At 54.4% G+C, this 14,504-nt stretch overlaps 1 protein-coding gene across 1 annotated transcript; it reads left to right on the forward strand.

Moving 5' to 3' along the window:
- Window positions 1-976: 976 nt before the first annotated feature.
- Window positions 977-3,349, forward strand: CHAC1 (ChaC glutathione specific gamma-glutamylcyclotransferase 1). Its single transcript, XM_034994051.1, has 3 exons — window positions 977-1,372; window positions 1,783-1,818; window positions 2,264-3,349. Exons 1-3 carry the CDS (start codon window positions 1,106-1,108, stop codon window positions 2,663-2,665), a joined length of 705 nt encoding a protein of 234 aa, XP_034849942.1. The 5' UTR covers window positions 977-1,105; the 3' UTR covers window positions 2,666-3,349.
- Window positions 3,350-14,504: the final 11,155 nt, after the last annotated feature.

Raw genomic sequence — 14,504 nt, forward strand, 5'->3', positions numbered from 1 at the left:
CATAGCTGTCTCGGAGCCTCAATTTGGCCACCTTGCCTGCCGCTCCCAGAAGCTCCCGGAAGCTCCCGAAATTTCTGCGCCTAAGGATGAACGCAACCATTGTTGCTAGTTTCAAGTCCGGTCAGAACTAAACCCATCGCCTCAGGGCAGAAGTGGCCTGACTTTTTGGCTTCTCTGCAGGTTTGGACACCACTGCCAAAGTGACAGCGGTGCTTGCAAGCGCGCTGAAAGCTCCACCCCAAGCCTACCTGGTCCTGGGAGTAGCCCTCACGTGAGGCCCGCAAGCTCCCGGCGCCCGGCCTGACTCAGCCTGGCAGCTTCTGCAGAAACCCTAGCCAGCCCCGTGACTCAGTTTCTCCATTTGCTCACGCGGGCCAACCGCGTGAGTCAGCGGTGCGGAATGCAGAGGGTGCCTCCAACGGCTTCTCTAGAGTATGTGCTCCCAGGCGGAGCCCCAGAGACTGGCATTGACGCCGCCCAGAGAGCTCCTTCGGGTTGTGCCCTGCACTGGCCCTGTTAACGAGTCGGTGCTGTCTGGGGTGGCAGTGACCCGAACAGGTGCACCGACAGGGCTGCTGGGGAGACACCCGCCTGGGACACGCCGGTCGTGGTTCCTAAAGGGCGTAGGCCATGGAGGCGCTGCCGGAGGGACGATCGGTGCCCGCGTCCGTGCCCACTGTCCACTGCCCGCCGCCTGACGCAATCCGAGGTGCCCTTGCTGCATGCGGGAGCTGGGGAAACCTCCCCCGCGGTTGCATCACTCCTGCCAGGTTTGCTATAGAGGTGAAGCCGAGCCAATCACCGGGCGCGCTGGGCCTGGGGCTGGCCGCTCAGTTACCCACTCAGAGGGCGGCGCGGTTAACCGGGAAGCAAAACAAGAAGGTGATTGGTCAAAAGGGAATTTGCCCCGCCCCAGTCACCGCGGCAGCTGGTGCGGTGGGCGGGGGCCCTCCCGGCCGGAGGGTTTAAAAGGCGCCTCCGACGGGGCCGCGCAGCTGGAGCGACCGAGGGGTGCCAGGCCAGGTGTACGCGTCCGTCGGTCCTTCCGTGCCCGCGCCGGAGACCAGCCTCGGAGGCCGCCGGGCCCGTCCCTGAGCCCGGCACCATGAAGCAGGAGTCCAGAGCCCAGAACACCCCGCCCGCCTCGCCGCCCCTCTCACCAGCCCCCTCGCCACCCCCCTCGCCACCCCCCTCGCCACCCGCGCAGCATCCCCGGGATGACGGCGACCCCCAAGCGCTGTGGATTTTCGGGTACGGCTCCCTGGTGTGGAGGCCCGACTTCGCCTACAGCGACAGCCTTGTGGGCTTCGTGCGCGGCTACAGCCGCCGCTTCTGGCAGGGAGACACCTTCCATCGGGGCAGCGACAAGATGGTGAGCATCTGACCATGCCCAGGGGAATGAAGGGGGTGGGGGCAGGGTAGTGGGCACCAGTGCCCTGGAATGTCGGGGGCTCTCTGGGCAGAGGGTCACTCCGTGCTGGTGGGGGAAGTGTATAAACCTGTGCCTGGGGGGTGTGGCTTAAATTTCTGTACCCGGTGGATCCCTGTGATGGTTAGAATCTGTGATCCTGTGGATCACCATGTTGATGAATATTTCTGATTATCAATTTGGGCCACTGCCACGTATCTATTTCTCCTGCAGCCATGCATCACTCTCCACTTGCCCCTGGATGAGTGGGACTCACTGAGGCCTGGACCAGCAGGGTTACTAAACGTTTCCTCTGACCCTGGTGACAGCTGATTTTTAACTTGCCTTTTCCAAAATTCTTCTTCCCTCCTCAGCCTGGCCGTGTCGTGACCCTCCTTGAAGATCGTGAGGTAAGTGCCTGAGTCAAGAGAGAGACCCCCCAGGGCCTGGCAGGGAGGGTTGCAGACAGAGCTCCTGGGTCCTTGGCTGTAGGCTAGATTAGATGCCTTTCAGGCAGCAGGGAAGGTGGTCTAGCTCAGTGCTTCTCACTAGAATCACCTGAGGATCTTCTTAAAACGCAGATTTTGATTTAATAGGATTAGAGGGTGGCCTGAAACTCCCATTCCTCTTAATGGTACAGATGATGCCACTGGTTCTCAAACCACTGTCTGAGTAGGAATCCTCTTGGCCTTGGAGCCAGACCACCTGTCAAACCTTGTTAAGAAAGGGAGAATGAGCTTAATGTATTGCTACTAGATGACTCAGGGTAGTCCCCTGCCCACTTTCCTTATAGAGCACAGACCTGGGTTGGGACTAGCTGCTTTGGGTGACCCCGGTGTCCATGTTTCCTTCTAGGGCTGCACTTGGGGTGTGGCATACCAGGTTCGAGGTGAGCAGGTGAGCGAGGCCCTGAAGTACCTGAACGTGCGGGAAGCAGTACTTGGCGGCTATGATACCAAGGAAGTCACCTTCTACCCCCAAGATAGCCCTGACCAGCCACTCAAGGCATTGGCTTATGTGGCCACCCCCCAGAATCCTGGTTACCTGGGCCCTGCACCTGAGGAGGCCATTGCAACGCAGATCCTGGCTTGCCGCGGCTTCTCTGGCCACAACCTGGAGTACTTGCTGCGCCTGGCGGACTTCATGCAGCTCTGTGGGCCCCAGGCACAGGACGAGCACCTGGCAGCCATCATGGACGCTGTGGGCACCATGCTGCCCTGCTTCTGCCCCACCGAGCAGGCTTTGGCACTGGTCTGAGGGGCTGAGCCCCTGCAGGGAGTGTCCACGTAGACATGGGGCCAAGTCCCCACTCCTGTGCACACAGCAGACTGCTGAAAGGACTTGGCGGGTGGCTGGGAGCTTCTGTCTCTGAGCCCCTGCCTGTCCCACCAGCCTCCAGTGGGACACTGACTGCCTGACGCTGACTTCCTACTTGAAACTATTTATTGCACCATGTTGGTGTGGTGGGCAGGGTGGGGGGCCTGCCCTGGACATAGGGGCCCTGCTGAGCAGTGCCCCACCTCAGGCACCTGATGCCTGACGGATTCCCCCCAGTGCTGCTGCTGCTAACCCCATACCACCCAGGCCTCTGCCTCCCACCCCCAGACCAACCACTCCGCAGCCCTGGAAATAGACCACGTGTGAAAAGTCCCAGCCTGCTGGGAAGGGACATGGGGGGAGTGAGGAGAAGGGAGCCTTACAAGAACTGAGGCACCTGTGGGTCCTGTTCACCCCCCAGGTTCCCAGGACAGAACTGGATCTGGAGCCTGGGCTCAGCTGCTGAGGCTGGGCCTGGGCCCCTGAACCATTTGGCTGTTTCCTCTTCTTCTGTCTGTCCGCTTGTCTGTCTCTTGGTCTGTTCCCAGGAAGCTCAGCACTATGGGCCCTGGTACCTCCCCAGTCTGTCCCATACTGTTATCTATAAACTGATCTCTTACTATCTGTTGTGCTGGAATGTGGTTCGTTCTTCAGATGGGCTGTTGGGGCAAGGGACGTGGTGAAGCCCTGGAAGGCGCATGAGAGGGGCAAGGGCTCCCTCTTTGCCTCCGTCCCTCTCGCGGGGGGGTGGGCAGCTGAGCAGGCAGGGCTAGGGGCCAGGTTGCGCCACTTCCATGGGCACCTTTCACGTCTTAGTGCAGGCAAAAACCGCTCCGAGGTGTGCAGAGTTCTGCCGTGTGGCCCTACTTGGCGGCCCCGTGCGCAGTGTATTGCCGCGGACCTGGTACTCTGTGTGTCCTCTCAGCTGCCCCGAGGAGGCTGGTGGGCTGGTGGGCTTGGAGGTCAGGCCAGGTCTTCCTCTAGCCACCGCCTCTTGCTGACCTCGAGAGGAGACCCCTGGGCTCCTGCTAAAGGAGCATGTGGGTTAGAGGAGGGTGGTAACGACTTCAGCAATGCTGACAGCAGAGGCCTGGGGCCTTCTGGAGGACCTTTTGATTTTGAGATCCGGGTGCTTACTGTTGCCTCCTGGGGCTGTGGTGTGGGCTGGGCCTTCTCCGTGAACCTGACCTGCCAGGACTCTTGCTCACTATGGAATGAGGTGCCAGGGTGCCCTCTGGGCCACTACTTGTTTACTCTCTGCCTGCCCCTGGCTGCTGCACCCCCCCCCCCAAACCCCCACTCCCATCCCCGGGTGCAAAGCCCAGCCCCCGGGATCTCAGAATGGCCCCTCAGTGGGCTCAGCCTCTTACTCCTGGACCCGCAGAATAGGTGCAGGGCCCACGTGACAGCGTTTTCACGGCAGAAGAGCCTGGCTCCACCCCAGGCTCGTCCCTCCTTGGCCCAGTGACCTCCAGAAAACTCCTGAGCCCTCTGAGCGTCAGTTTACACTGGGACGCAGTGTGGTATGTGTTGTTGCTGCTTTTGTGGTGGCTGGTGCCCTGGATTGGTCTGGATGTCCCCAGCGGGGTCAGCTCTGACCAGCTGGGCAGCCGTTGTGCCTTGGTGTGTTGGTGGCCTCGGGTCTTGGCCACTGATGGGGGAAGTGTGGAGTTCCGCCAAGTGCTGGGAGCTCGTGAGGGCAACACAGCAGCAGCAGGAGGCAGCGGGGAGCAGGGAGGCTGGGGCAGCCGCCTCCTGGGCCAGGGCAGGGCCGGACAGCCAGTTCGGGGGCTCAGAGCAGAGCCCTACTCTCTACCGAGCAAGGGCGGGGAGGGCTGCTTGCCAGCTGCACGTGGGCTCACGCTCCTGAAGCCATTCATTGAAGTTTGGACTAAACTGCGGCATGCCAGGCACCGACCTGGGCCCCGGGGACACAGCAGTGAAGCAATCTCCCTCCTTAGGGAACTCGGCCTAGAAACTCCGAACGGTGACTTTCCTTTCTTTCTTTCTTTGAACAGTGACCGTTCAGCATGCCGTGTGCTGTGGCGGGAGGAGGGAGCACTCCGCGGAGAGGGGCGGGCAGGGAAGGCTTTCTGAGGGAAGGAGGGAGGCGGCTGAGCCCTGAGCTTGCGGAGGGGACAGCTTGTGCCAGAGCGGGCAGTGAGGTCGGACGAGAGGCGACAGAGTGGACGGAGTGGCGTGGGGGTGGGAATCGGGACTGGACATGGGGACAGGACCACCTCCCGCTGGCTGGGCCTGCTCAACTGTGCTGTGCCGTGGAGTGGCTTTCCTCCTGTGGATCCTGAGCAGGGAAGAGACTGCTTGAGAGGAACCCTGGCTTCTGTGTCAGGTTGGAGCGGGAAGGCCAGACACAGGCTGGGGAGGGACGAAGGCGGCCTGAGCCGAGGTGTGGCGGTGGGAATGGGCGTGAGGATGGATCTGAGAGAGCTCAGGGCGTAAGGCTGGCCGGGTTTGGCGTGGCTGGCCGAGGGGGGAGAGTGAGGGAGGGGTGGAGGGCCAGGGTTGCTGGTCCAGTTGTAGGGTTGGAAGGGCAGGGGTAGAGAGGGGCAGTGTGTGAGTGTGTGAGCTGGGGTACCAGTGTGGGGCAGAGGCATCCGCATGAATGTTCGAGGGCAGCTGGGGATGTGGGTCTTCGATTCAGGAGAGAAATAAGGCTGGAGTTAGAGATGTGGGGGCCATACCCGTGGAGACAGTATTTGAAAGCCTTGGAAGTGGAGAGAAAAGGGAACAGGGCCCAGGCCCAGCCCTGAGGCACCCCAGCCCTGGTGGCCTGAGTGAAGCAAGAATTGGAGAGAACAGGCAGCTGGAGAGAGAGGAGGAGAACCAGGGTCATGCTGCCGAATGGCCAAGGAAATATGGAAGAGGAATGGAATGCTAGGGGGTCCTCTGTGGCTGCAGTGAGAGCAGTTTCAGGAAGATTGGCTGGAAGCCACAAGTCAGAACTGGGGAGCCTGTAGGAGGGGAAGAGATCACGCTCAAGAAGCTGGCTGCTGAGAGAGAAGAGAGGGGTGACCGAGGGTGTGAGAAGGGTGTAGGAGTCTCAGGACCCCTTTGCAGATTAAAAATTGAAGACCCCAGGAGTTGTTATTTACACGGACCATAACAACTAGCAACATTTAGTGTATTTTAGATTAAGATTGAGAAGTTTAAAATGTTCTAAATTAAAAATAAAAATCCATTACACATTAACATATTTTTAAAGAAAAATGATTCTATTTTCCGAAACAAGCAAATTTCATGAAAAGAATGGCATTGTTTTATGTTTTTAAAGTCTAGCTTGATGAAAGCAGCTGGGTTCTCATTTGTTTCTGCGTTCATTCTGTTGCAAATTCACCTATCATATAGTTCTGGAAAACTCCACTGTACACTTGTGAAGAAATGAGAACAAAAAGGCAAATAATCTCTTAGTTTTACTATGAAAACAGTTCTGACCTCGCAGGCCCCCTGAGAGGGTCTTGGAGACCCCCAGGGGTCTCTGGGCCATGTCTTAGGACTTCTGGTATAGCAGCATTAAAAACAAATTTTTTTTTTCTTTTTTTGTTGGTGGGATTCAAACAGAGTGATGGCTAAGTGGCTAGCCCTAGGCTGCAGTGTTAAGGGATTTCAGAGTTAGCAGGGAACTCAGAACATCCTGTCCACTCCTCAGGGCGCCCTTCTGGAGAAGCAGGAGTGAGTAGGAAGGATCAGCCAGTTCAACCACTATTTATTGAGTCTACAGTAGGCCACCCCACCCCGTGGGAGACGGAAGACACAGAAGCGCCCTCACACCTGGTCTGGGCTAAGGGCACCCTGGGGAGCGCAGGGGTTGGGGCAGAGGTGGTCAGGTCTGGGAGGGCCTTAAAGAAGCCGCAGGAATCCAGCCCGCAGAGGAACCGACAAAGGGGGAACGGACACAGAGGAGCTAGTAAGTAGCTCAGCGTTGGGGACAAGGCTGAGAGCGACGTTGGAGTCAGTTCATAGAGGAAGTGTTAGACTGTATCTTGTGGGGAAGTGGAGTTCTATAGTGATGTTTTTGTTTTTTCATGTGTTTTGCCTCCCACGGAGGGTCTTTGTTTTTGTTCTTTTTGTTTTGTCTACTTGGAGTGTTGTGTTCAGACTTGGGTTTACGTGTTGTGGCAAGGAAGACCGTTTGAAGGCTGTGAGACCTGGAGGGCGCCTGTTGCAGTGTTTCAGGCAGGGGCTGGGGAGGACGAGTGAACTAGAACCAGAAACCTGGGGAATGTGGGGACACCTCCTGGCGGCCCATTACAATTGAGGGGCAAAGGGGAGTGGGGAGACTAGGGATCCCACGGTTTTGCCAAGGTGGAGGGCATGGACAGTGCAGGGGGTTGTGGGTAACCCCACTGTGCACACTTCTAGGGTGGGTGGGCAGGCTCCTAGGGGTTCTCCAGGCTGTCCCCCACTGGGCCCCAGGAAGGACCACGTTCCTCTGAAGGCTGGTATTTCCCTGAAGACAGTGTGGTACCCATGTCAGTCATCCGAAAAGCACAGGGTGTGGGGAGATGGACCTGGAATGGGAGAGACCCTGCTTTCCACAGGCCTGGCTCTGAGGAGGGTTAGGGTGCTCCAGGGTGTGAACCCAGCTTCAATGGCCAGGGCTAGATTAGGGGAGGCGACAGTCACAGGGAGAGTGTCCCTGTAGGACCAGCCTTGTGCTACATGGCTGGGATGACCACACATCCCACTGTGCCCAGGATCGGCCTACTTTACTCCCGTCGTCCTGGAATAATTACGACTTTCACTCTCAGAAGCATCAGGTTTGGACAGTAAATTGCACGGTTGCTGTGGAAACCGGAATTGAGCCGTTCTGCTTTACTGGACGGCTGTCAGAAGAAGGGGTTGACCAAAGCCCTGATCAGCCTTCCCTCTGCCCTGCTCATCCTATCCCTAGACCCTCACCCCTAGCCCAGGGCCCAGGGAGGCCACTCTCTTCTGCCCTTTCCTGGTTTGCCCTTGGAGAGTCCCCACCAGGCCTGCCCTTCCTGGTTCAGACCCTCAGCCTGGGCATTTCCTGGGGTGTGAGATAGAACATGACATGTCCTGAAGGTTCAGCCACAGAGCTGCTCCCTGGTCACTGGTCCTTCCCCTCCTAGAGGGAGAGGGCACCGTCTGCACCCACACACCCTCTTCCTTAGTCCTGGACCCAGCACTGCATTTCCACCCCTCACGCTCTGGTCCTTCCCCTGGAGCTTCAGTCCCTCCTTGGCTTTGTTCTGGGTCCTGCCCCTGCCTGGACCACTGGCCCACCAGTACGGTAAGGCCCAGTGAATGCTTCCCTTTGAGCCAAGCTTCCATCCCTCCCACGTTCTGGGATCTAAGGGCTTCCTATGTCCGCCCTACTGCCACTGCCTTAATGTGTGCCCTCCTTCCCTGCACAGTTATGTGTCCAAACAGATCCACCTTCCCGTTTTCTCCCTGGATATTCATTTTCCATAACGTCAAATGCAACTCTGGCCACAGCCCTCTGCACTGACAAACCTCAGCTTTCTGGCCCTCAGCATTCATGTCCCCGCAGCCTTAGCGTGGGCCCCATCTCCACCCCCACCTCGTGCAACGCCTGGCTCCCAAGCCTTCGCTCCCGCTGCTTTCCTTGCCTGACCACTCTGCCTGGGCCTCTGCTAACCTTCAGAGCTCAGTGCCGGCATCAGGTCTCCAGAAGCTGCTGCTGACCCCGATGGCTGGTGCCCCCTCGTCAGCGCCCCCCCACCCCCGCCCACCTATTTTGCACCTAACAGGTTGTATTGGTGTGATCTGCTTGCAGGTCTGCCTCACTGAAGTGAGCCCCCCACCCCACACACCCCAGGGCAGGAACTGCGCGCATCCCAGTCGACAGCACAGCTCTGGGGCCACATAGGAGCTCGGGGAACCTAAGGGGAAGAGAGTTTAATGAGACACTCTTCTGAAAGCAATGTCACAGGTCCCTTTGGAGGGAAAGACCACGTGAAAATCTCAGTCAGCCAAGGGAAAGTGCCAAGCTGCCTCCCCTTGCTAATATGCAATCTGAATATTTATGTGCACAGCCCAGGAATGTGGGACAGGGACTCACAAGGACAAGGGCGGACCAGCCGGGCATGGGCAGCCCCAGCACGTACCTGACTGGGCCAGTACTGACCCACACTGGTGGCTGCCATCCCGGGCTGGCTACTCTCTCCCTTCGTCTATCTGGGAGAGGCCAGGCCCTAAACACACACGAGGAGAAGGGCTACTCTTTGGCATGCATATTAAGGGGCAACATCTCTGCCCTTGCTCTTCCTCCGTGCTCTGGGCACTAAGCCAGAGGGCTGTTTGTGCTTCTCTCATGGGGTGCTGCGCCCTGTCCCCACAGGCGGGGGAGCTTGGCCTTCCCAGGCATAGCCCGAGGGGATTGGTGATGGGAGGGAGGGCCGGGGAGAATGGGGACAGTAATGTATCTACGTGTGGCTCTCCCCGCCACAGCTGAAGCCTCCAGCCTGGCACAGACCCTCCTGGGCCTAGTCCCGTTTGTGCCAGGTCAGGAGGGTGCAGAACATGGGGAGTGTCAGACGTGCCTGTGGCTCTGGCTGGGAGGGACGGTGAGTCCTCAGGGGTAAAAGCTGATGACAAGCTGCTTATGTGGGGTGTCTGAGTCATCTGTCCACAGGAGCAGGCCCTTGCCCATGGGGGTTTCCACAGGAAGGGAGACCCAGTTCCTGGTCATGGGCCACCTGCAGCCGTGAGGCATGACACACGCCAAACAGACGGGAGATGACCTGACAGAAGCCTGCCACACGCCTGCGACGTGCGGGGGCGCTTTCTTGCCCTGTCCTGAGTCCTCCAGGGCCTCACCCTGACAGTCCCTGCCCTGCCAGCTCTGGCTTGGCTAATCTGTGACTGCAGCTTCAGGGCTCAGTTGAGATGTCACCTTCTCTGGGAAGCCTTCCCTGACCCTCCTCCTCTCCCTGACCGCCAAGGCCTGACTTTGGGGCCCTGTTGTGTGTCTCTGATACCTGGGCTTTTCTCCTGCAGCCTTTAAAAAGATTTTTTATTTTTAATTTATTATTATTATTTTTAAGATTTTTTTAATTTTTAAGTAATCTCTACACCCAACGTGGGGCTCGAACTCACAACCCTGAGATCAAGAGTTACAGGCTCTATCGACTGAGCCAGCCAGGCGCCCCTGTCCTGCAGCTTTGATAGCACTGTGTTTGTCTGCCACCAGCACCCAGCAGAGCCTGCACACAGTAGGTGCTCATATTACATTTGTTAAATGAAAACCTCGGAGAGGCAGGCACAGGTGAGGGGAAGATGGGGGTTGGGGAGAACACTCTGGGCTGTCTCCCCATAAGAGGGTCTATGCAGCAGAGGGGGTGAGCTGGGGAAGGGTGCAGGGGAGGCAAGGAGGCAGACCCGCCAGGGCCCAGTCAGGAGATCATCGAACAGCTGTTCAGAGGCAAAGAGTGAGCACTGACCTGGGATCCAGAGGTTCCAGTGTCTGTTTTAAGCTGTGTCTTAGGCAAGGCACCTTTCCTCTCTCTGGCTCCATCTTCGCAAATGGAAAACGAAGAGCTGCCAGTTCCCATCCAGTTCCAGTGGCTCCCCTTTTTCAGGAGAGACATGGGCTTGGGGTCAGAGGGACTGGGTTCAAGAACCAGGTTCCCTGTGAGTAGCCTCTGAGTCCCTGGCCAGGTGATTTAATATCTCTGAGTTGCAATTTCTTCATCTTTAAAGTGAGACTGATAATCATAGCTACCTCTCACAGTCTTGGGACTAGATGAGCTATCAGTGAAAAACTGTACACTTTAAAGCACTGGGTGAATGTTGCTTATTATTACCATTTAACACTATTATTTTTCACCAACACCTAATTAGGTACTGGATTCTCTAACCGCACTAGAGTGTCAGCTCCATGAAGGCCGGGGCTGACACCTTCCTGTTCATGGCTATACCCTTGGTGCCCAGCACAGAGCCTGGCTTATCTCAGGCCCTCAAAAAAGAGTTGCTAGACAAATAAACAGATAAATGAGTTGACTAGGATGAATGACTACATAAACAAACTCTGCTACCTTGCAGAGCACTGAGGTCAAGTCAGGCTGACCAGGTGGAGAGACAAAGGGATAAGCGGGAGGAGGCAGAGGTGGAAGGGAGAGCTTCCTGGGCTGCCCAGGCTCTGCCAAGTTGGGGAGGGCGGGTGAGGAAAAGCAAGCAGGGAAATGACAGAAACAAACTTGGGGCAGTGAGACAGGCCGCGTCACTGCTGGGTGCCTCGCAGGAACCCCTCTGTATGAGCCCGCTCCCTGGTCAGGCCCTCCTCCACCTCTCTCAGGCCCTGCTCTGCCAGCAAGTCGGGGAGAGGAAGGAGGAAGGACAGGCTGGCTGAAGTTACTCCATTCTGGCTTGTTTACCAACAGCACAGTCCTCCTGGGTCATGACAGAGCCAGCAGCCTCTGACCCAGCTAAATATATCTCCCCTACTGGCCAGGACCACACAGCCAGCCCCTGAGGGCCAGGGACCACCCGCTCGTCCCTCTGGGCTGGGCCCTGGGCCTCCTCCTCACCCCAGAGCCCTGGGTCCCAGGGGAGCCAACGGCCGATCAGTGTCCAAACCAAATGCAATTGCTGGCTGAACCCAGGCGGTAGTTTCGTTTGGACACAATCAGAGGGCTTTCGGGGGGGAAAACTCTAGCTGTCTAGCAGTAGGACAACCGAATGGCTCACCCCCCCTTCCACGGCATATTTGCAGTCGTTATGAATATTTAGTAAGACTATTTACTACTGTTACTTTCTCTATAGTACTCTCTTAACATTACCATTTAATGTTAAGAAAGGGAAAAAAAGCATATAAAGTTAGATACATAGTATGAATACAATCATGTCTTTTAAAAAGCATAGAAATATGTCTGGAAGGAATCACCAGAAACTGTCAACACAGTTTGCCTCCCAGGAGCGGAACTGGAGGCCAGGGGATGGAATGGGAGAGAGACTTTTTCTTCTTATGCCCTTTTGTTATGTTTTTGATTTTGAACGATATAAATTTCTTACTTATTCATAAGTAAATAAATCAAATATATAATAAAATACAATGCAGGGGCGCCTGGGTGGCTCAGTTGTTAAGCGTCTGCCTTCGGCTCAGGTCATGATCCCAGAGTCCTGGGATCGAGCCCCACATTGGGCTCCCTGCTCCGCGGGAAGCCTGCTTCTCCCTCTCCCACTCCCCCTGCTTGTGTTCCCTCTCTCTCTGTGTCTCTGTCAAATAAATAAAATCTTAAAAAAATAAAAATAAAAATAAATAAATAAAAATACAATGCAGATTTGAAAAAAAGAAAAGGGGCCCATGCATAAAGCAGTGGTGGAAGCAACCCTGAACAGTTAAGGGTACTTATTTGGGTGGTGGGCCAGGCAGGGGGCTCCCTTTCCCACCCAGAAGAAAAGCCGGCCCTACGCCCAGGTAAACCAGAACATCAGCCTTGCAAGAAGTAGGGACTCTGTCAATGCTCGGAATCTAATTTGAGACATGAAAAAGGGCGTATCTGCCTTAAACTAGCTCCCCAAGGTATGTGAAATGCCAGGCCATGCCTTTGCCTGAAGTACAGCTTCTCTAGAGTCCCCTTGAAAACATTATTGTATGTATGTGGGGGTGCGGGTTGGGGGTGCTATGTTACTTTATCACATGAACCAAATTGAAACAGGGAGATGCCTTGTAAGAAAGCTTTATTCTGGGAAGTAATTCTTCTTGCTTTTCAGTTTTTTCCCTGAATTTCCCTAAGAAACATTTACTTCTTTTGTTAATAATTATATATCAAATAACACATAATCATAGTGGGAAGTTTGGAAAATATAGAATGGTAGAAAGCATTAAAATTGATTCACATTTCTGCCATTCAGGAAACTGTCCTTCCTTCTAGTCTGCCCTCTTCCTACTCTATTAAAAACCTACATTAGGGGGCGCCTGGGTGACTCAGTGGTTGGGCATCTGTCTTCAGCTCAGGTTGTGATCCCGGGGCCCCGTGGGGCTCCTCGCTCAGCAGGGAGCCTGCTTCTCCCTCTCCCTCTGCTGCTCCCCCTGCTTGTGCTCTCTCTGTCAAATAGATGAATAAAATCTTTAAATAAATAAATAAAAACCTACATTATCATCAGGGGAAACTGAGTGAGGGGGTTACAGGAGCTCTCGGCACCACCTCTGCAACTTTTCTGTGAACCTAAAACCACTCCAAAGTAAAAAGTTTATTAATAATTTTTAAAAAAAAACCTACATTATATGCATAGGCAAGTGAAAAGACCCATCTAATCACACTTGACTACTTTGTGTCCTACTTGTTCACCTAAGATTAAATTGTGAGGATTTTCCTCTTGAAAATATGCTACATGGCTAACCTAATATTCCATCATATCAATGTATAAAAATTTACATAACCAATCCTATAGTTTCTATCTGGGTTGTTTCCAATCTTTCGCAAGGTTTGATAACGCTGCTATGAACCTCTTAAGTTAATTGCATACAACAGAAAATCCAGTTCTAGTGGGCTTAATTAAGCCAAATCGGACCTACTGGCAAAACCCAAAAGTTAAAAAGGGAGTTTCAGGCAAGGCTCAATCAGGGCTTTGGCTTCTTTTCTCACCTCACCCTCAGCCCCTGGGGCAATAAGCTTTCAAGTTCGCACCCATGGAGGGTGTGGGAAAGAGAACTTAGGGCCTGTTTCCCTCCGGCCAATGTATGACAAGATAGCCAGGAGGGAGGGAGACTAGGCTCTGATTGCCTTGGGCCAGGGCGCCGGCCCACCCATGCCAAGTCACTGGGGCAGGGTGTGTGTGTGTGGGTTAAGCCTACCCCTGTGGCTTTTGCACAAATGCAGAAAGGGAAGATGCTGGCTAGACAGCCAAAGAATGTCCTCTGCAGTCTGGCTACTCAGACTGGGAGGTCTGTGAACCAGCAGCCTCCACATCGTTCGGAACTAACTGGAAATGCGGAAATCTAGGGACCTCCCCACACCTACTGAATCGCAGTCTGCATTTTAAGAAGAGCCCCACTCAGGAGACTGTGCATGAAAACTGAGAAGACTTGCCCTACAGCAAACTTGATTATCCCCTGAAAACAGATCCCTAAAAGTAGAGTGGCTGGGTCAAAGGGTGTGGATATTTCTAAAATTCATGATACATATGGTCAAACTGTCCTAGGTTAAGGCTCTATCACTTTACATTCCCTTTCCTGGGATCTGGGTGTGTGAGGCCTAAAGTTTAAGCAATTTGGGAAAACCCTAATCTTTAAGAAAAAAAAATACAGGGGTGGCTCAGTCGGTTGAGCCCAACTCTTGATTTCTGCTGGGGTTATGATCTCAGGGTCGTGGGATCCAGCCTCCCCCCCACCCCAAATCGGGCTCCATGCTCAGTGAGGAGTCTGCTTAAGGATTCTCTCTCTCCCTCTCCCTCTGCCCCCCACCCCTGCTTGCACATGTGTGCACACACTTTCTCTCAAATAAATCTTTTTTTTAAAAGAATACAAAATTAAAAAAAAAAAAAATAAAAGAATACAAAATTAAGTTCAAAAGCAAACATTTAGAATGTAAAAAGCTGAAAAATACCTCAAAAATTATAAAATAACATTATTTTAAATTATCAATAGCTTGAAACATATGAAACTGCCACATTTTTAGGTAAAAAAGTCACATATGGTTAACAAACAATTTCATGTTGTTCAAACGAACACTTTCCGCCTACGTTTTTGGCTGTATCATTCTCCCCCACCCAATAGCTTTATTGAAATGTAATCCACATACCACACAGTTCACCCTTTAAAATGTATAAT

Source organism: Mirounga leonina, unplaced genomic scaffold, assembly GCF_011800145.1.
Source record: "Mirounga leonina isolate KUSES-001 unplaced genomic scaffold, KU_Mleo_1.0 Mir_91, whole genome shotgun sequence".
Classification (NCBI taxonomy): domain Eukaryota; kingdom Metazoa; phylum Chordata; class Mammalia; order Carnivora; family Phocidae; genus Mirounga; species Mirounga leonina.